General features: G+C 36.8%; 1 protein-coding gene and 1 non-coding gene across 2 annotated transcripts; both read left to right on the top strand.

The window, feature by feature from the left end:
- Positions 1–835: 835 nt before the first annotated feature.
- trnal-uaa lies at positions 836–920 on the top strand. The gene has a single exon. It is a non-coding gene; the product is annotated as a tRNA-Leu (tRNA).
- A 5,423-nt stretch (positions 921–6,343) lies between these two features.
- LOC121314828 (E3 ubiquitin-protein ligase MYLIP-like) lies at positions 6,344–22,601 on the top strand. Its single transcript, XM_041248532.1, has 7 exons — positions 6,344–6,645; positions 8,074–8,264; positions 16,145–16,330; positions 17,200–17,397; positions 17,736–17,900; positions 19,492–19,912; positions 20,894–22,601. Exons 1-7 carry the CDS (start codon positions 6,559–6,561, stop codon positions 20,981–20,983), a joined length of 1,338 nt encoding a protein of 445 aa, XP_041104466.1. The 5' UTR covers positions 6,344–6,558; the 3' UTR covers positions 20,984–22,601.
- The last annotated feature ends 438 nt before the right edge of the window (positions 22,602–23,039 follow it).

The raw sequence follows: 23,039 nt of genomic DNA, 5'->3' as shown, positions 1-23,039 counted from the left end.
CAGCAGCCCCTCCATGGTTTTTCGCAGTTGGACCGAAGTCTGGACGTTCCCCATTTTCAAAGTCATAGGCTCCGTAATAAACTAAAGGAGCTTGTGGGTTAGTAAAGCTGCGGTGGTAAAAAGTCTTAGTTATTTTGTTAACAATGTCTCGGGTCTTGTCATCCAAGGTTTCTTGTAGAAGGCGCAGTTTATGTCGAATGCAGCGTTCAGGTCTTAGCTCCGCTAAAATATCTTCCACCAGTTTCTGAAGTCTCGTCAAAGATGGATGGAAATTGAAACAAGCTAGAGCTTTTCTACCAGAAGTTTCAGCCATGGGACGTGTAGTTTTTCTGGTATTTCTTCAAAATGTTGATCAAAATAATTTAGGTCCGCTTCAAAAAGGCAGCTGTGTCTCAGCTGGCTCGGGTGATCAATTTCGCAACCGCTGCAATTTTTCAGCATATCGCGGTCGATGATCACTTCCAATAGAGAAGCTATGAGACCCGCAGAGATCTTTAATACTTTTTCAGAAGAGATGCCTAAAGGACCGTCGACGTCGTCAGAATCCGCAGGGTAGAGGAGGGGGACATTTTCAAAGTCTTTTATAAGCTGGGTCATTTCTTCACTGGTCCAATCCATCTCGAGATCGCAAGGTTCAAGAATGGCATTTTCAGAGAAGTATCTAAAGTTTGCAGAAGACATGGCGGCAGACTCCTTCAATCAAAAGGGTCTGTGGGCCTATTTAGTAGGCTCCCCAAAGATTGGGGGTTGGACATTTTGCTCAAACACCCGTCATGATTCTCAGAACCCCGGTAAGCTTAATTCTTATTTTCTATTTAGTAGCACATTAAGAAAAACTGTTGTGGCCGAGCGGTTAAGGTGATGGACGTAAGATCCATTTGACTAAATTGTCAGCGTGGGTTCAAATCCTACCAACAGTAATTATTTTTATTTCAAACTCTTTACATTTATAAATATTCAATGTTTTATAAGCACCTGTTTTATATATATATTCCCTACTCCTATATAAAATCCACATCCCCATCATTATATATTTATATATTCATATATTCACGCCCCCTCATCATATATTCATACCCCCTCATTATATATTCATAAATATTCATAATCATAATCATAAGGTCAAAAGGTTATCCATCATAACTTTTTGACGTTAGCTGTAGTAATAATACTACTCACGTTCTTTCAAAATTTGCTACATGTTGCTGGAATGTGGTCCTTATTTAGCAGTTTGTGTTCATTGGTTTATTTGATACAAACAGCATGATTTTCAAAAGGGGCAAAATAAGAACTAGGTTGCAAAAAGATTTTTAAAGCCTGATTAATATTACCACATCAATTGATTTACATTTTTAAAAGGATCAACAAGTGAGTACACGACTCATTGCAGCTAAACCCTTTCAAAGCCATATACTTAGTGACCCAAATCAGGTTTTAGAAATCATTTTTGGACTTAAGCACAGCTTTTGATACCATTGACCACTCAATTCTAATTGGACGTCTTGAGAATTTTGTTGGACTGCCAGATAGTGTCTTGTCATAGTTTAAATCCTATCTTTCAAAAAGGTCTCAATATGTTAGAATTGATGAAGATCCCTCTGCTTTATCAGAAGTTAAATGTGGCGTCCCACAGGGTTCTGTTCTTGGGCCAATTTTTTTCTCCTGCTAAACATGCTGCCTTTGGGTGATGTTATCTGTAGACATGAGGTCAATTTTCATTGCTGTTTAGATGATACCCAATTATATTTATCCCTTAAACTAGGTGACACCTCAATAGCAAATATCCGTACTATCTGTCTGGACGACATTAAGCAATGGATGTCAAAAAACTATTTATTGTTAAACTCAGTGAGAACTGCCAGACTCTATAGAGCAAGGATAGATTATACATGCTTTCAGGGTATTGGTGCAGCAAAAGTAAATCAGTCAAAAGCACCATTTCACTTTTAATTTGTACTTCCCAATGCTCTTAGTAGAAAACAAAGTCAATACATGTCATACAGTAAGATAAGTAAGGTAAAAATGACCTTCTCCTTCTTTTTCTCCTGTTTTTTTTGCAGATTTTTGAAAACCCCGGGCACTTTTTTCCATGCACATGTATATTACAGGGCAAGTTTAATGGCAATTAACGTTAGGTTACGGATGTAACCCCGGTTCCCTGAAAAGGAAGACTCTCAACATGGAAATACACTAGGGAACACATTTATTTTTACGTCTGTATCATTTATATTAAACGATTTATTAATATTTTAAAATGGGCTAGTTGCATGCATCGCATCTGAGTTTAATGACAATCAACTTGTTTTGTCAACATGGAAATATACCAGGGAATGCAATTATTGTGACGTTTATATAATTTATATTAAATTATTTATTTATGTTTTAAAATGGAACATTTGCCTGCAAAAAAAAAAATACACACACACACACACACACACACACACATATATATATATATATATATATAAATAAATATAGGCCTGTCATGTGTGGGATTTGAAACTATAATATTCAGTTTGCAAGCGTTTTGTGGTATACTGTCAGTGCTGCACGATTAGTTGAGACAAGCAGTATTTTGAAAGATGAAGTCAGCCAGCTGAGAATTCTCTGGAATTATTTTTTATACATTTTGGAAATTCTGGATATTTTTTTCATTCCTCCTCATCATTCTGAGATTCTGATCTTCACCTTTGATAAATGTTGGTTTCTTGTCAGTGTAACAGTCATTGTGGTCCCTACTGGTGCAAGAAAGTACGGTTCCTCTCGATACCAGTTGATGAGAATAACGGTATTTGCGGTCCCCACTGGAGAAAAAGGAACACTAATTAGCTATGCTGAAGGATAGCCTATATTTTTTGGTAAAAGTAAAACATGAATAAATAAAAATACATAATTATTGAAAGAAAGAAATGAATGCATAAATCAAAACATAGACATGTATTTATTTCTTTATCTATATTGATATAATTTTTTCACTATCAGATATAAACACTGCCATTTAATACTGTATGAAACGAAAATAAATACTCAACAGTTCTTGTACATAAAGGTCGTCATGCTTTCAACTATTTTTACTTTCAAATAAAAAAATATAAGAACATAAGATGAATAGAAAGTTTACAAACGAGAGGAGGCAATTCAGCCAATCTTGCTTGTTTGATTGTTAGTAGCTTTTTGAATGACCTTTGCTGCTGCAATGATGTTTGTCATCCTAGTTTTGTGTTGTCTGCAAATTTAACAAGTTTGCTTACGATACCAGGATCTAAGTCATTAAATAAGATTAGGAATAGCAGAGGACCTAATACCGATCCCTGTGGTACTCCACTGGTTACCTCGCTCTATTTTGAGGTTTCTCCTCTAATCAGTACTTTTCTGTTTTCTACATGTTAACCACCCCCTAATCCATGTACATGCACCTCCTTGAATCCCTAGTGCGTTCAGTTTGAGAATTAATCTTTTATGCGGGACTTTGTCAAAAGCTTCCTGGAAATCTAAATAAACCATGTCATATGCTTTGCAATTATCCATTGTCGATGTTGCATCCTCAAAAAAATCAAGCAGGTTAGTTAAACATGATCTCCCTTTCCTAAAACCATGCTGACCGTCTACCAGGATACTGTTACCATATAGGTAATTGTAACGTCTCAGACAATTGCTTTGTTGCAGGACTTGTTGTCTGTTCAGTTTGTCTCGTCTGTCTTTTATGTTACGTGTATTGTAAGGGGAACGGGTCACACCATTACTTAGCATGGGAAGGGGGAGTGAGTGAATGAGTGGGGAGAATGTGTGTTGTTGTTGTTTTTTCAGGGGTTGCAGAGCATGGATTTGACTGATTTATGAGTTGGACAGTGACGGGAAATGACAGGAGGATATATAAGGGGGTGACAGTCCAGCACTGAACTTGAATGAGAAACTGTGGGTGCAACTGAGCAAGCGTGTGAGCTGTGACTGGAGAGAACAAGCAGTGAAAGTGCCAAGACTAAAACGTAGGGTTATCATTTTGGTGTCTGGCCCGACAGGAATTATCTGTAGTTTTAAATAAAACAAGCATTTTGAGAATTCAACACCTTGTCCCTGAGCACTACTTCCTAAACATCAAAATATTATAATATTCTAAATGAACGGATCAAGCTTATTATGATAGTTTGCAAAATCAGATGAAAGATGAAATCAGATGAAATCGGGATAATACATAATCATTACTTACAAAATCTTGTTCGTCTCTTGTTAAAAACTAACTTTACTGCTATACTACTAGCAAATGTTGTAAAATTATATGACAAATTTGTGGTGTGAAAGCTAGGGCGTCAGCACTGGTAGCATGTCTTGGGTTCAATTCCCACACATAGGGTTTATATTACAAACTTTTAAAAAAAATCTAATGTATTTTATTTATGTGTAATAAACACATATTTTTTTTAAATTTTGAATTCTTTTTTTCTAATAATGTGCGCCATCAGCCATTCCGCGTCTTTACACTCGCAGCCTGCCATGTCGCAAACCCTCTAGCTACAGCGTCGGGGGACCACGCAGCCCTGGGCAACTTACAGACAGGCCTGCTCTGGTCCACGGTCGGCAGTGAAATAGCCTGGACTCGAACTGGATTAAAAAAATGTATTGATATGAATAACACTTTTTGAACATACATACTTTTGCACACATAACTTTAACGTGCATATACAGTGGTAGTATATATATATATCATATATATATATATATATATATATATATCTATATATATATATATATCCGGTTCAGGAAACAATCTGCATACCGTTCTTCAACAGTAGTTCCATTAAAAACATTAAAATTTGATTCTGGGTCTAACTGTTTTTTCCCATAGTTAAGATATATATATATATATATATATATATTATATATATATATATATATATATATATATATTAATGTTATAGAATGAGGACAGATAAGTGGCGGAGGAATTTGAATCAAAGGTGATTTGTCTGTTGAAAGGTTGTGTGGATTAAATGATGGCTGACAGAACGCAGCTAACCAATCAAAGAGAATGAATTTTCCAAGCAGTTTTATAAATATAAACATATGACCGTGGTATTTATCTATGTAGCTTTGAATGCATGAAGAAAAATCGAACTCTATCCACCAGCCCACTGCTTCTAATGTGGATAAAACATTCAAATCAAAAGATGGAAATATAACATGGGCAGCATCTCCACGTATGAATAAACGTAGGCTCTCGAATTCCAATGTCATCAAAATGGTTCTTGGGCCTAATCCCATCTCAACCACTGACTCATTGCGTGACCCCGAGCTAGTCGCTTAACCTCCTTGTGCTCCTTCTATCGGGTGAGAATTTCTTGTGAGGATTCTGCAGCTGATGCAGTTCACACACCCTAGTCTTGTATGTTGTAAAGCGTTTTGTGATGTTGGTCCACTATGAGAGTCCACTATGAGAGGTCCACTATTTATGTAAAAATAAATATTATGATTATAACATCAGTAATCGAAAATATAATACTGAAAATGACCATGTTGGAAGATGGGTGTGTACTTGGTGCAAAGTAGAAATAACTTGCATGCATACAGGGCCATATGGGTAGAAATGTTTACAGCACAGGACTAAATATTACAGTGGATGAACACTTCAGAGGACGCTGGCCCTTTAGGCAGTAAATACCTAACAAACTTGCTAAGTGTGGCATAAAAATATGGCAACCTGCGATGCTGAATCCAGCTAGGCATGGAATATGCAAGTGTACACAGGGAAATTGCCTGGCAAAACACCTAGCAGAAATCAGGGGATGTGAGTAGAATTTTCCTGGAGACGTTGGGCAAGGCACTGCTGAAAACAGCGCTGGAAGAGTTGCCGGCCGCATTTATCAGCTGGTGGGCACAGTTATAGGAATACATTGGAAATATTACGCTAATAGGTTTTCTTGTAAAAAGTTTTATAAGAAAAAACGCTTTGTAATACGCGTTTTCTTTCTGAGCTTTTTTTTTTTTTTTTTTTTTTTTTTTTACAGAAAATCATAGGTATAACTTATTAAAATAGCATATGGTTTATTTACTTACTGTAGGAGCATGTCGGTGTTAGAAGGAGGACACTTTTTTGTAATTAAAATAAAACGCCTTTTAAAATTAGTTTTAACTTCAAATAAGAACAAAACAAAACAAAACAAAACAAAACAAAACAAAACAAAACAAAAACCATAAACGTAGACTGCCAATTTAAACGCTTGCCGTGAGAGGTCTCCACTGGACCTCTACAATCTGCTATATAATGCCTTACCTCCGGAGCTGAATTACCGTACTTGCAATTGGCTAGCGAGCTTTGGGACAAATGAGAGACATGTTTCTATTGGGTGTGCTGGGGTTTGCTGATGTATTGGATGAGGTTGTGGTATTTTGCATGTCAGTTCGTAGAAATACAGCTGGGAGATCAGAGATGTGTGATACTGAAGAAGGACTTGGGAAGTGAAAAGGGGTCAGATGTAGGGGTTTTAAAGGAAGATATATACACGTGTTTATATTTTTTTTTAGAAAGGAACGAAAGACCAAAGACAACTTATTGAAACCAAAATGCTTTGCCTTGTTACGAGGCCGGATTCGGTGGTTATGGAGGTGGAAGTTGATCCGAAAGCAAATGGAGAAGATTGCTTAAATAAGGTATTGCTTGGAGCCAAAGACTTGGCTTGTTTATTTCGTCTCTCCTTGCACGCTCTACCAGTATATATGGTAGGAAAATGTGCCTCGATGGTTCTTTGAAGAGGATAATACTTTTTTCCTCGTTGTGTAAATATGCATGTACTAGAGTAGAGAATGCTACATGCTGCACATCTTTAATTCTAATTTGTTTCCATCGTGAAACGGCAGAAATAGGGGTACACCTAAAACTAAAATGAAAAGTGTAGGCATGACATTACTGTCGATACTATCTACATTTCATTTAATTTGCAATTTTCATTCACAGCGTGCACATGGTTTGTCTCAATGTGATTTCTCTCTATACAGTAGATCTTGTATTAGCAGTTTTGTTTCTTCTGAGTGTTAAATGCCGTGTGAAGTTATTCTAAAGAACTTTTTTTAAATGATTTGAACTCAAATAGGGAAGATAAGCTTTATTTACGTTACGTTATTTACGTTTTCAAAATGACATGATTGCGATTAACGATGTAGCGTAGCAGAGTACTCGTCTGCTTTGTTTCGATTTAGTACCCTACAGTACGCGTATTTTACCTTTTTTTATTAGTCTTTCTGTTAGCTGCCTACAGCATTTCTTTGGGATTCTAAGTGGAACTCATTTTGCATTGTAGTTAATCCTAAGCATCATCAGTTTTTTTTGTGTGTGTGTTTCTTTTGTACTCTGCTTCCGTTTGTTGCACAAATACTTCTTTGAGCTAGAATGAAAGAGTGTGCTGGTTCATTTCACAGAACAGACGTTTTGACAGTGAGATTCTGCAGTGGATCCTCATGTTTTATTCATTCAGCAATTTATTTGAACAAGAAATCTTACTACGTATAAATGATAACATTTTTATCAGCAAAGGTTTACAAGAGTACTTGAGCCAGTGTGCATTTGCAACAAACTATACAGTTTGGTAATACAAGTTTCTCCTAATGCTTGTAGTATAGCAGTACCTGGCTGTCTGTTAGCGGGTTGAGGCGTTTTACCGTTAAGATTTAATAATGTCCCTGCGTAGACCGTGATGAAATCCTCTTCAAATAACCGAAATGTATGCAGCTGACCGTGGAGGTTTTCAACTTTGCTGACAGTTGTATAACACCCCATCCATTTTATATTAATGCTACCATGGTGACCACAGTATACTGGTGTTTGTTATTTCTTCAAGTGTTTTGTATTGCAGTATTTATTTCAATGTTGTAAATTCCAGTTATGCAGTTAAAGGTATTTTCTTTTGATCGCCATTTATAGAAGTGGATTTACTTTTCCGGCTAAATGGCTGCAGTTGCCACGGTTCCTTTTGAATTTTTGAAGTTAGCAATGTATATTCATGGACTAGAATAAACCTCCCTGTCAGCTACATCTCCGGTTCTTATTGTCATTTTATTATCTTGTTTCCACGTTTTATTTAGGTTTGCAGAAAATTGGGAATAATAGAGGTGGATTACTTTGGGCTCCAGTTCTCGGGCAGCAAAGGAGAGAGTTTATGGCTGAATTTGAGGAACAGGATCTCCCAGCAGGTGGACAGCCCTGCACCCTGCAGACTGAAGCTGCGAGTGAAGTTCTTTGTTGAGCCACATCTCATACAACAGGAGCAAACTAGGTGCGTCTCCATGCAAGTAATTTTCTGTTCTAGAGTTCTACTCCATTGGGATTTGATGGGTGGAATACAAGTGCACTCGCAGGTTGAAACTGCCACTATACATAGTGTATTTTATGTATACCATTTTACATTGTACTTTTTTTTTCCTCAAAAAATTGGTAAAAGAATCAAAACACACACCATATATAACAGTCATTAGTCGTACAAAACTTCCGGTCACGATCAGTTTCCTGCTGTGTTAACGTTAATATCCGAAGAACACATATTTTAAAAGTAGGTTTTGATATCAGCATTTACCTTAAGGGGCGATCCACACTGAAATGCTGGTTCTGTTATAATACAGTATGTCCTGTAGTAACCCCGGCTGAGGAGTGTTATTGTTGGTCATTCCAACTCAACAGGAAGTGGTGCTTCCCTCTCGCATAAACAAAAGTAACTACCATAGTCTGCAGTCTCTCACGTCAAGTTTGCTCGGTTGTATCCACTATAAGCAGATCACCATTAAAGTTTCTTTACTGTTCCGTCCGCCCTTCATTGTAAATTGAATAGGAAATGTCTTAACGTGTCAGCGTATGTAGTTTAAGGCTGAACTGTAATTCGATCTGACTTATTTGTTATACTATGGGTACAGTTGTATTAGTTTGTCACTATCAAGTGTAATAGCCAAGATGTAACCACAAACTTTTTTTTTTTTTTTAAACCATATGCGTCAAAAGATATTGTAAGAAAAGTAACCTGTACAAAATGAGCCTATTAACACAGTTCCTTTTGTGTAACCACTATCGGTAATGTTAGAGCTAAGAAAAACAATTGTTCGAAGTACATGTACATTCATTATTTAAAGTGGAAATGTTATGTGATACACTCGGTTCAGCAGACTATATAAGAAACGCCGTGTTTACTAAAACTCTGTTCGTAATCGCATGTTTATGTGAACAGCAAAACTAAATGCGAAACGTCATAAAATAAATAAATACATTTTTTAAAAAAGCAGTATTTGCGAATCTGGGTGAAATATTTTTCAACGGTTTTCGTTGTGTTCTGGCATAACTATTTTCTGTCAGTCTGAGGCTCTGCTTATTCTATTTTTTTTTCCTTGGTGTATTGTTCGCACCGTTGTTGTCTGCACAAATGCGTGGAACCAGCTGGGGTCTGGAGGGTGATCTGGCGACCCTTGTCTTGTGTTCACTTTTGTCTTACTTGTGGCTGGTGGAGCAGGTGTGGAGTAAAGTTTATAGTGGCACGTGCTTGTCATTTTTTGACTGCTTTTTGCTAACAGATGCTATGGTCACCCAAGCCCTACTAGCTCCCCATTTCAGCCCTTGTTTGCAGTCTGGTACTGTACTTCTGTTTGGGATTAGTTCCACTTCGACACCCATGGTGCTATTTTAAGAGCATAAGAATTTGAAAGGAACAGTAGTTTGTTACATCAAAGACATTAGATTTAAAGAGAAATAAGTGTGGTTACCATGGCATCAAAAAGCCTATAAATACCTCCAATGTTTGTTTTAATATTAAAACATACCAAAACGTTGAGAAATTGGCTCTGAGCAGAAAGTGTGTATGTATATGTCTATCAAAAGTGTCTAGTATTTTTTTTTATAATCTTCTATAAATGTCTTTGTGATCCCATTCACTATGTAGATAATGTAACAGTCTATTACAACTTTCTATTTAAATCCTCATCATGGTCTCTAATCTATTTATTCATTAATTTTATTCTTCTATATTGTACATTATCAAACTTAATTTTCACCCATGGTGTCTGTTCCCTATAAAGTGCTGAACTATTGGTTCATTTTCATTTTTCTTTCTTATATTTGATAAGTGGTTCTGTATTCATTTTATATAATGTCTCCTACATAGTTGACATTGATGGCATTTTATGCAAAATGTACCATTATACTAGTTTGCTACCTTTACATGACTGATTCAAGACTGAATTGCAATTTGAATTTCTTTACCAATATTTGCACACTTTGCATGTGCTTTTACAGATTGAAATGTCCCTTAATCTATCTATGACCACCTACTTTACAGGGTGAGACACTCCCTGTCGCAAAATTTACACACGGATTGGCGTAATTCAGACGGGTAGATTTTTGTGATGTTAGCACGAGGAAGTAATCTTTCATAAATAAAAAACTTAATACTTGCATATAAGTATAAATTCTAGAAAAACTATTGTTTTTGAACTTTACATATATATATTAAATATATATATCTATATAATATATAATATATATATATATATTATATATATATATATAGCCCATGCTTTGTTTGTTAATAATTAGCCCATGCTTTGTTTGTTAATTCAAAACAATCCAAATGCTTGTAACACACATGTTCAAACATGTTTTGCCCTGAATGCCTACTGCCTTCTAAAAAGGCAGAGACCAGGCATATTTCTAAACCAATATATTTTATATGTACTTGTGCTCTTAAATAGTACATATGCTTTATACCTTAAACTACCACATGCTGTAAAACATAAGCCATATTTGTATTCCATTCCTGTCCTTGACATGTTTTAGTAGAGCTTTGTAAATATAGCACTGAGTGTCTGTGTCTAACTTGCATGATTTTTATGAGAGATGACACATTCTAGGTTTGTAGTCTCCAAGGGTGTAGGATTCTGTTTATTCCAGCATTGTCTCGGTGTGTAACTGCAGACAGACCGTGTGAATGTTAGACTTGTTTTGCTTTGTCAGCCACGTGGTACGAGGGATTACCGGTGCCTTCATGTAAAGCAGTGACAGGTTATATAACTTTATTCAGAGACATGTTTTATATCCTAGTGTGTGTCTAATTATTACATATATCTCATTTTATAGTAGTACAATTGTGTATTTTAGTGGTAAGAAATGTTTTGTAGCGTCGCATGCATTTTATATTTTCAAACGACAACTTGTTTTTATAAAATGCTATATGTTTAAATGTGGAATCTAAATCAAAGCCATGATGCAATATATCAACAATGTACGGTATGTTTACCAATTTGTTATGGTATTTATGGTCTACTTTTGTAAGTGTAGTAATGTAAGACATTCCAGAACCATTTCGTGGACCAAACCATTGTGCTGTGCTTTAGTTTATCTGGATACAGAACCTGAACTGTATCCCAATAGATATCAAGTAAGGAAGAGTCATGATTTACTGATGCACAAATGGTTTCTCTACAAGTCCAGCCTGGTCTGAATGCTGAAACCTTTCAGCTGGATGCAGGTCAGGAAGCAGCTTGTCTTGGTTGTCAATTTAATTTGCGTAAGTAAACAGTTGCTCTCCCAATAATAAGGAACTGCTGTTATACTAGAACTAGTTTGTTTTTAATAGTGACACAGGATGCGATTTGTTAAGTAATACAAAAATATATCTGGGGAAAACTGATACAACTACTTTTAATGTTATAGTCTCTGGATTTTATAAACATGTATTCACAGTAAACTGAGGCATTTACACGTCTTAAAGGTGGCAGCCTTATTTGCGACCTTTTGAATGTTTTGCTAGGGTTTCTTCAAGGCAATACATGCTTTTGGTTGCTAAATTCTAAAACCGTTTGTGGTTTGTGTTTTGTTTTTTTTACTGGCTTTTGGTCCTCGGCAAGAATTTTTGTTTTCAGAGTCGCAGCCTGGTAATGATTCTATTCTTAGTTAACAACGGACAATAGTCTTTTGTACAGAAGCTGTGACTTACAATAAAAGAGCTTTTTCTGTGAAACTGCCTTCTGGAAAATTAGACTGAAAGTACTAAAACTTTAACTGAACCTAAAATCAGCATGTAATTTTTAAGAGCGGTAGTGTTTCAAAACCATTTTTTGCAGTGAGATGGGGAAATTTATTTAATAAGCAGTACTGTTGGCGTTGTTGGCGAACTTAATCTGTATATTAATTACACTTTATAAATTGGTAGAGAAGATCTACAAATACCGTGGCTAAAAAAACAAAGTACAAGACACACTTGAGTTTTTGGTAAACATTGCTGATCATGAGTAATAAGTAAGTGTCAGCTGTTTCTATTGTTCCTCTTTTTTCTGGAAAGTGTGGCTAACTCTTTGTGTTAAAGGTGTCTATTCTGTTCTAGTAGGGCAAGAGTCTGCATAGTGTCACTTCAGTTCAGTGACTGTAAGTAAACTCTTGCTAATAGTTCAGATTTCTCTGACAATCTCACCCATATTGTTGATGCAGAGACTAAAAACATGAAATGTGATTCCTGATTGGTCAGCAAATTCAGTCTCCAGGCAGAAACTTTTGGTTTCACTTAAAAGGGACTTTCTGTTGAAAGAGGCCTGAAAAGGAGGAACCTTAAGTGTGGCTTCAGAAGGCTGTACTAATTTAGTCTGACACACTCCTACATACACATACAAATATTTAATTGAAGTGGCAAGCGCTGATTTCTAAGGGTTTAGCAGTAAACTGTAATGGAGGTTGTCTTGCAAAACTGCACAAAGAGACACTCCAGTTACTTGATACTTTTATTACAAGTAGCATTGTTATATGTGTAAAGTTTATTCTTCTGTTATCCTTGGGTGTCCAAACTAGTGTGCAAATATGGAGCATTTACTGTACTTTTAATATTTAGAAAATTGTTCCTCTAATTTTGGGTTGTGTTTTAATACGGCATGTCTGTGCTCTTATGCAAGTAGGAGACATTTTGATGTCATTGTAAAATGGCCACTTCGTGGGTGTTTTATTCAGAAGTTTTGGAATTGCACTTCATACCGGAAACACCCTTTGTTGCAGAATGCTTTTAAAGTTTTGGATAAATGACAAGAGACTCGCTGTCTGGGGTCTTCTGTGTTATCAGTAAACAAATAAAGGATTATGGCCTTAAGCCTAAAGTGTTGATTTTATTTACGTGTTTTTTGTTTTTTTTTAATAAAAAAAAAAAACTTTAATTAGCATTAGTAAACAGCTTATAGGTTTGTGTGAATTGCTTGTACCGCCACAGAACCATCTTTATTTTGTCGTCTCTGAACTACCTTGCAAGGTAGTTCTGAGATTGCACTGAACCATCACTGCCTTTGTGAAAGGCTATACCACACTAAAGCACTATAATGGGTGTGGTTTCAAAGTCATCATGCCACGTCCCTATAGGGTAGGTAGGTACGGGGCATGCACGCAGTGTGGAGGCACAGCCACAGAATCTCTGGGCATGCAGTCATAACGCCGGTACCTCCTAGTTAAAAATCACATAAAATGCTTTCTTTATAAAATCTGAACACCATTCTATTAAGTCTACAAGTTCTTGCGTGTGCGCTAAAGAGACAGTCCGCTGCCATGTTTATAGCCTGCTTTACGATTTCAGCATGAGTGCCTTGAAGATGACACTGGCTGCAATTCTGTTGTCATTTTTTTATACACAAATAAGCGTACTTGATTTTGAAAAATGTCATGAACGATACAAGCAACTTCTTACGCTGCTTGGTTTGAAAGCTGAGCATTAGTTTCAAAGATAACTTCTTAATGAACAAAAACAAATATTGTAGTCTACTTCAATGGGAACATTAGCCTCTATTATATTAAACCAAACTAAAAACGATCTGGTTCTCTTGCCTTTTTCACTGAATATAATGTAATAGAGCTAACAAACATACTACGTTAACAACTGCCCAGCCTAAGTTTTAATTGATTGTTTTTGTAATCTAGCAGCGGCTTCTGTTGCATTCACATCGCTGATAATAGTGCAAACCGTGGGTCCAAACAATACTCGTGCTGGGGTGCATTTTGTATTTTTTTTTATATATTTTTCCCGTCAATGCCGTCCTTCTGGAGTGCCTATGAATGCCTTTTTTAAAATAAATAAATAAATAAAAATAAAAACTATTTAAATGCAAAACCATAACAAATGTATGCAGGCGTATTTTAATTGACCTGCGGTTGCCTCTTAATTAATTTTTCTGCAGGCACTACTACTTTGTATATGATGTAGAACATGTGAATGTAAAGATCTAACACAAGTACGTACAGTACTATTTTAAATAAACGTGTTATTATTTTGAATATGCGTTTCTTTTCGGGGGGGGGGGGGGGGGGGGACATTTCGGGGGGGGGGGGGGGGGGGGGACAGCTCTATACTGAGTACTTTATGAACCTGACTATAAGACACATAAGCTTGTTTTGCATTTAAATGGAATTTGGTTTGAATGGATCTAGGCCAGACTGGCATTCTGCCTGTCCCCATGATTGTCTTCTGTAGGGTTGCAGAAATGTACTTGTGACCCCCTTCAGATTGGCAAAGTGCATAGGCCTAATGTGCTGGAACACTCAGACAACATTCTCAAAGTCTGCTCTAAAAGGTAAATCGTCTAGTTCAATGCAGGTCTCTATGCCTTAAGGTCATAAATGTGGCAATTGTCCTTAATATTGTCAATGGCTTAACTACGGTTTGAAATCGACACACAATAAAAACACATTGACCCATTTCAGGTTACTTCTCTGACAAAAGAGTGTAGAGAAGCAGGTTGTTCATTGACTGAAGTCAATGCTTCTCATCCATTAAAGACTGTTGGATACAGTTTTCCTATAGTAGTTCAGGTTTATTTTGCTTTGAAATGGGCTGGCTAATGAAATGTCAAAGGAGACGTACAGGAAGAACAAGACCGTCCAATGTTTCTGTTACATTTTGGCAGCCCCCTGTGAATTCACAATTGATTGTGTGAAGGTTCTTTGTCAGTTCAGCTGTCAACAGTGCAGGGGTTTTAAGAAAGGTGTGTCCCTTACCTAGTTTACATGCAGTGAGGTGGTTTAAAGTGAGTACACCTCGTCTAACATTTTATCACTGCCTGCTTCTTCCATTCCAACATATTTTTGCCAATGTAGTCCTTGGCTATCAGTAATTGCAAGCTCACTAAATACCACTACATTTTTTTATTTTTTTTTCTTAATGTGTTGCAAAACAGGTTTTTATTAACATGAAAGCATACAGAAATATGACCCCTCTAAAGAAGGTATGAAAATTGTGTGAAGCAACCCCCTATACATACAGTAAACACGTTTTAATGTAAGGGTTTCAACACTTTAATCTGTTTATCACCTGTGACAAATTTCTTTCTTTCTTAAACCCACATCGGATCCTCCAGATTTGCTTTTGAAGTGCATGGATATTACATGCTTATATAAAAGATGGGTTTTGTGGTAAACAAACTCTTCAGTAGCCACAGTTTAACTTCTTTAGCTACAAACTACCTCCACCTACACAGTGATTCACAGCAACATAATCACTGACCTAACAACCATTCAAAACATGTTTGTGTCTTGCTCTGGCATGTGACTAGCAGTTCCTGCTAGTTTCCTTTCTCCTGTTTCTCTCTCACCACCCTCCCTTCCAAAGAGATTGTGGAGCATAACAGACTGCTTTTTTGTTGCTGTTGTTGTGTGAAAGTTTTATTACAAAATCTTTGCCATTTTAGTTTGGTGAGCGGGAGTTTAGAGCTTAGTCCATGAATTAGTTGAATCATACAAATAAAGGTGTGGGGAGATGCTAAGCTTTTCAGAGTCAGTGTTTTAAGTGTTTAACCATTTTTATCTCCAACAGTCCTTTTGGCAAGGCGCCAAGGTCATGAATTGCTAGTAATACAGGAGTGTTTTCAGAGGGAACAACAGATTTATTTATTTATTTATTTATTTATTTATTTATTTATTTTCTCTACAGTTAAAAATAGTGGGTCCTGGTTTTAAGGTTGTTTTGGGTCACTGTTTCCCCACAAATGGTGTAAGTGCAAAAATAAAGCATGCTAAAGTTAACAAATCAAATGAATCTGCTTTGAATTTGCTGTCACGTTAATGTTCGACTTTTAATGTGTTTAGATAGATATAGTAGAACCTCCAAACAATATAAATACATTCATTAAACCCTCAATGATGGCTCCTTTTCTACAGGAATCTATTCTTCATGCACGTAAAAGAGGACCTGTACAGTGGTCGTCTGCAGTGTTTGCCTGAACAGGCAGAAGAGCTGTGTGCACAAGTGGCTCAGGCGGAATTTGGAGACTACAACCAGAACACTGCCAAGTACATCTATAAAGAAATTTGTGGGAAGGACCCCAGTCCAAGGGTACAAAGCAGGTATGTGATAATACTAAGGAGTTCTTAAGGCACAACACTTGAATGGACTGATATTATGTATGTATCCATCTTGCAGTTTAAACATCAGACCTTTTGATTCTTGGTACATGTTTTAAACTTTATTCTGACACAAAGGTGCTTTACCTGCAAGGTATGACCGTCAATAAAGGTAAACATAAGATATATAACCCAGCTGATGTTTCTTTTATCCGTGGAATAGTGAGATCCCCACCATTTCACACAAAAAACTGACAATTCTGTTTTGCAACCAAGCCAATTAATGTACATGTATATAAGAAACCCTTGTTTTCTCACAAATTATTATTTTTATACACCGTGTAACCACTTCTGGGTGCATAGTCTACTTTTGATAGGCTGAAAACCAGTAAATCATTTTGGCCCCATCCGTTTTATATAGACAATGCCATTTCTAAAGCTTTAACATTTAACTTCCTTTTGATGTAAAATTAGGGTGAATGAATAGGATTGCGCCAGAGTTCGTAAAAGCAGGCATGCAAAACGGGAACTTTTTTCTTTTTAATGCATTTGTTGGAAAGATTAGTCCCCTACTTTCACACAAACTGGTATCATAATGAAATGGCCAGCACTGTTTTCTTTAAGCTAAAGCGCTTTGTAAGACATATTATAATGGAGTATTAGATGGTCTCCAGATTTTAAATGTGGAATTTTGTTTTAATGGAAAGCAAGTCATTTTATGTGGAAGGATTTTCCTGTGTTGCTGCTCTGTGTGGATCTGGAGGAGAAGACTGACAGCAACTGCAAAACAAAGCATCTGAAAAGCCATTGTTAAGAGGTATTAAGGTTGAAAGAGAGATTTGTACTGAACTTTTTTAAATCTGTTTTGACAGCATCATTGCAAAGCACAAAGAGCTGGAAGGAATGAGTCAGTCATCGGTGGAGTACCAGGTCCTGCAGAGAGTATCCACTCTGGAGAACTATGGTGTGGAGTGGCACTGGGTGCGGGACGGGGAAGGGCAGAAGCAGGTGATTGGAGTGGGACCAGACGGCATATCGGTCTGCAAGGAGGATTTCAGTCTTATTAACAGGTAAAGGAACTTGGAAAGCTGGAGTTGTACATATCTTAAGAACTGTAGCTTGAGTAAAGGTAGAAAAGTTATCTATGCAGTTGGTATCTGCATGTTTTCACACAAGTGGAATTTGCCATTTTCTAGATGTGTAATGTGTTGCTAGGAGACTTGGGTTAATGACTGCTTGTGTAAAACATTGTTTATTGATGAAGCTGCACAGTTTATAAAGTGGGTTCATCTATTTTGGCCTGCAGACCAGAGTATAAAAAAAACAATTGGACTACATACCTCAAGATGTTGATGCTCATTTACAAGACTAGAATTCTAATTTACCTTTATCCCCCTCCCGGCTTTAGGATTACTTACCCAGTAATTCAAATAGCTACCCAATCAGGAAAGAACGTCTACCTGACAGTAACCAAGGAAACTATCAACAGCGAAGAACTTGTGTTCAAGCTCATCAGCACCCGAGCGGCGAGCGGTCTTTACAGAGCAATAACTGAAACCCACGCTTTCTACAGGTAAAGAACCAGGTGCTTTATAATGACAGATTGCACATTTTACTAGTTTTATATTGCCGCCTAGAGATCCAGGTTATTTAGCTCTATTCTAGAGATTGTACCTTGCACTTTTTCCCAAAATCCCAAATTACCCGAATGCCAGTAATAACGATAATTTGGGTTTTATGTTTTTAATTAGAGTATGTCCGAATTGTTTATTTCTGAATAATGACACTTTGAAATAGGTTGTGTGGTTAAGTGTGTAGGTGATCAATAATCAGACAATGATAATCCAGGTACAATTGTGGTTTATTTAAATCCAATTGCCTGATGACAACAGCAGTAAATAATAAACAGTGATAATTAGCAATACAGTGGCGTGTATTGCTTTATTTGTAATCCACGGGTTGGCCACGAAATAATACAGTCCCTTTCTTTTTACACTGACACGTAACAGTCACCAGTCCACAGTGTGTGCTCTAGTGCTCATAGTGCAAATACAGTTTATCATGAAAACATGTGCAGTGTTGTCCGGTTAAGTGCTGGCCTTTGGCGACCACTCCGGATCTTGTTTAGCCATCTAATAATAAAATAGTATATTTTAGACACGACAAACAAAACACTCTCAATATAAATTCACGTCCTCCTTTTTGGTTCACCTTTAACTATTACCAAGGAACAGATCACGTCCCCTTTTGTACCATCTATCATGACCCCTTGGTTAACGAGTGCAACAGCTCCTCCAATCCGCGGCTGCCACATAGTTTGCCTTCCAGGTCGATGATTTAGTGTACTGGAGCTCCACTCCCTTTCTAGATGACCAACTTCAGCCTCACCCTGGGAATGAATTGTCTGGCCATCCAGTCCAGGATACTCTCTTCCCTTGACACAGCGCCCTCACAGGTCGGGAGGGAGATGAATCACTTTGTCTCTGTCACAGTTGCTTATAAACACATCTGAATCCATTCAAAATTTCCATAGTAGTTTTTTAAATTTGCAGATGGGATTTGTATTCTAATAGTTATTACTATTATGAATTGTTGTTTTTTTTGCCAGATCTGCCAAACTAATAACTAATGTGTGTATATGGGCTTTCTGGGTTCATACTCCATACTGTTTCTTGATGCATAAAGGACAATAATAAGTGAGTTCAGAACAGTATTGTAGAAAGCTTTCAAAAGACTGCACTTAACAGGTCTATAAACAAAACCTAAGGTACGTAATAGCCCTGGTGGTGAGGATTTAGCTGGGTGAACAGTGACACTTTAGGCTGTAATCAAAGTGGAAACAGTCAGCCCTCCCTATGAACACTGCTTTGCTGAAATTAATGTACTGTGCTTTACAAGTAATTTGATGCTTGGAAACTGGTGCATAGGGCATAAAGATTTGTATAGCGCGTTATTTAAAACTGTTGCCACATTATCTTTTTAAAAACTTAGGTTTTAGGCAAACTTTATTTTTCTATGTATCTAGTAAACCAATTGATGAATGTTTCTGAGGACATCCATAAGGTCATGGTACTTATTTAGGAGTTGGTTCTGTAGTTCCTGATTTAAATGACGCTTACAATTTACAGCAGCTAAGGCCTTCATGGTTTCTCTTTCGATTCCAGGTGCGACACAGTAACGAATGCTGTCATGATGCAATACAGCCGTGATTTTAAGGGACACCTGGCGTCTTTATTCCTTAACGAGAACATTAACCTGGGCAAGAAATATGTCTTTGACATCAAACGCACGTCCAAGGAGGTGTACGACCATGCGCGACGAGCCTTGTACAATGCTGGCATTGTAGACTTTGTATCTCGGAGAGACAGCAGCTCCCAGAACGCTCCACTCAAGTCCTCGGAGAGCAATCTCAACTGCGCAAGCTGCGAGGGGCTGAGCTGTCAGCAGAGCAAAGCCTTGCAGGACAAGCTGCAGAAGCTGAAGGAGGCCATGCTTTGCATGGTGTGTTGTGAGGAGGGGATAAACTCTGCCTTCTGTCCCTGTGGACACATGGTCTGCTGCAAAACCTGTGCTGCCCAGCTACAGGTAATTTCTGTCTCCTTATTGCTAGCTAAAGTGTGTGGTGTTTTTTATTTATTTCCACCTCCTACTGATGCCCTGTGAACCAGAGGCTTCCATCTTAGTGGAACCACTATAGCTCTCCTAAATTACTTTCTGCAGCCCCACACAAATTTGACACCTTGTTTTTAACCTGGTTGTTCTGAGGAGCCTAGTTCATGTGGGTTCTAGGTGACATAAGATTGTCCATAAAGAGATAGTTTGAGTTGGGAATGGTGTCCTGCCTGACTAGCGGAACTCGCTTCCTGAAGTTGCCAATAAATGCAAAGTGTGTTTGTTTTGTGTGTTTGTTTTTTTTTTTTTTTTTTTTTTTTTTTTGGGGGGGATTGTGAGTTCTGCAAGGAGGGTCCTGTTTAAAATAACTCTTATAATCCAGATGGAGTGAAGATCTTTTGCATGTTATGTGCACTAGTTTGCACATTGCATAGCTTGGAATGGCATTTTATTAAGAATATTAAAATTGTTTGAGGTGCTGCATTGTGAATGTGTAATAAGTGTGGGATTAAAGTATATCCATTAATAAATGTTTTGTTTTAAGCCAGACAATAATTAAGGCAGAAGGGCAATTACTATCATTTTGTGACTTGTGTAGTCTCTAATTACAAAAATAATGCATGTTTCCTGTATCGCATGGCTTGAAGAAACAAAATTCTCTTGCTACAAGCAATGATGAAAAAAAAATAGTAAACACATTCAATATGCAGTGGACCAGCTTGGCATTTAGTTAATGCAACTTTGATTAATTTGTTCTAATATTTGTTTTGAAGGAATAAATCTGCTTTCAGTTAAGGACGTACGGAGGAGCAAGAGATGTTCTGATGTGCGTAACATTCGAAAGAAAGATCTGTTAAAATACCGACCTCTTTGAGAAGTGGCTTCCTGCTAGTTCTGTTATTCAAAAGGCTGGCCACACACCATGCTTACACTATCTGTTTGTGTTTTTTACAGTCCTGTCCTGTTTGTCGATCGGACGTGGAACATGTTCAGCATGTCTATTTGCCTACCTGCACCAGCCTTCTAAACCTGACTATGATCTGACGGGTCAGTTGACACTTCAGCATGAAACGACATGGCCTCTTAAATCCAACTGCACTACAAATGCTGTACAAAAGCAATTGAAATATTATGTTATAGACATAAGACAAAGCAATTATTCCTGTGTTTTCTTCAGGCAAAATCAAGATGTTCATAGTGAGCATAACGCCACCTACCTGTCACCTTGGACAGGAAGTTTGTGAACATTAATAGCTGTTACAAGGACTTTGAAAAAAACAGTGAGATTCTTTCTTTTTTTATATATATTTTTATTCTTTCAGAAATGTGGTATCAGTTGATCTGATCAGAGTAGTGATGTAATCACTCTTGAATTCTTTATTTTCTAATCATGCATTATTATACTTTTTTTTTTTTTTTTTTTTTTTTTTTTTTTTGGCTTTTTGGACCATTGCCTAAAACTAATTGCATGAGAGGAGGAAATTTTATGTATTTTATTCTTTATTCGAAACTCTATACATAAGCATGTATTGGTGTTTTTTTTTTTTTAATGTTTAAGAACTTCCTCCTTTTTAAATTCTTTTTTTTTTACATGCAGACAACTCCACAGCATTTATAACCACTATTATTATTATTATTATTATTATTATTATTATTATTATTATTTGTGTGGCTTTTGACTCTTTAATTCTGTATATTAGTTCTTAGACCAATGTTCATGCCAAAGTGGGAAAGACCAAGGACAAACCTGGTACAAAGTTGTTTTAAATTTTGGATTTCTGTAAAAGTTGAGATTCTGTCCAAATGTTTTAAAACTTTTTTTTTTTTTAAATCTAAAGATTTCAGGGTTTATTTATTACATTTTCCCCAGCACTACATCATTCACTAACTAGACTTAGTGAACTTTCTTTTTACTAACTTTTTAGTGAAATATTCCCTGATTTTGACTCTTCCAGTTTCTGAATATTCCATGATGTTGAACACTTGTGAAAAGACATCAAGCAACCTCTGTACTCTTTAACAGGAGGTAGCGAATTTCATTGAAGTCGTCCTTAGCCATTCTAGTTCCCTGCATCAGTATTCATATGGTTTATCCAATCGTGACAGATGCTAATTTCATCACAATTTTATACACTTTTAGTGCCCGATGGTCTAAGTAGGGTAATATGTTTGTAATTTAAATTTTGCCTGTCCTTGGTTTTCTTTCTTTGGTATGTGGTCACTAGTAGTTTCTTTGATTTGAATAGAGGGTGCTAGTAGACCTGCAAGTGCAATACTAGCTGCTCAAAGGCTAGAGGGTAAGGGAGGTGGGGAGGGTGGGCAAACAAATCTACACTGTCACTTTACCAAGGACATTTCCTTTAGTGTTCTGTTCATAGGGCTTGCCTTAATGTAGCAACAATGTTTTGTTTTTTGTATGCATTCTGTTTCTTTGCACAGACATTAAAGAAAAGAAACGCTTGCCTTATGATGGCATATTTCAGCACACTGCCTTGCTTCCAGAGGTGTTTATTTTTTCACTTTGTACAAATGAGTTTTGTTTTGCTTTTTCAGAGCAAAAGCACCAGCTGTCTGTAAAATAGTAATAGATAGTTTTTTGTTTTTTTTTATATTTAAGGGGGGAGACTGGGGGGCAAGTATTAATAAAAGATTTTTAAATATTCACCTGTGGATGTTCTATTTATTTTTTGGTCCAATAAGTATTTTTAATGTGACAAAATAAGTCTTCATTTAGCAGAGGTTCAAATAAGTGATCCTCGTGTTTAAACTACACGCAGCAAAGGAAGGGTTGGAAAGCAAGGAACATCAAATTTTACTACATCAAAACAATATTTTTTTTCCTTCATTTCAATCAGCTAGCTCCAGCTAATCTAGTTATGAATATGAAATCCACGACGTGCTTTAGACCATATTCCCACTCAACTGTTAAAATAAATATTTTCTAGGATTAATATTCCAGTTTTAAGTATCAATAGTTATCTTTCATCTGGTATTGTTTCAGACTCCTTTTAAGGTTGTTGTAGTAAAACCATTGCTAAACCTACTATGGATCCAAAAGTTCTTAGCAATTTTAGACCTATTCCCCTAAATTGAGAATCTA

Source organism: Polyodon spathula, chromosome 4 (genome assembly GCF_017654505.1).
Source record: "Polyodon spathula isolate WHYD16114869_AA chromosome 4, ASM1765450v1, whole genome shotgun sequence".
In the NCBI taxonomy this organism is placed as follows: Eukaryota; Metazoa; Chordata; class Actinopteri; order Acipenseriformes; family Polyodontidae; genus Polyodon; species Polyodon spathula.
The sequence above is the reverse complement of the archived record's forward strand: the minus strand, read 5'-3'. Positions and strand labels throughout refer to the sequence as shown.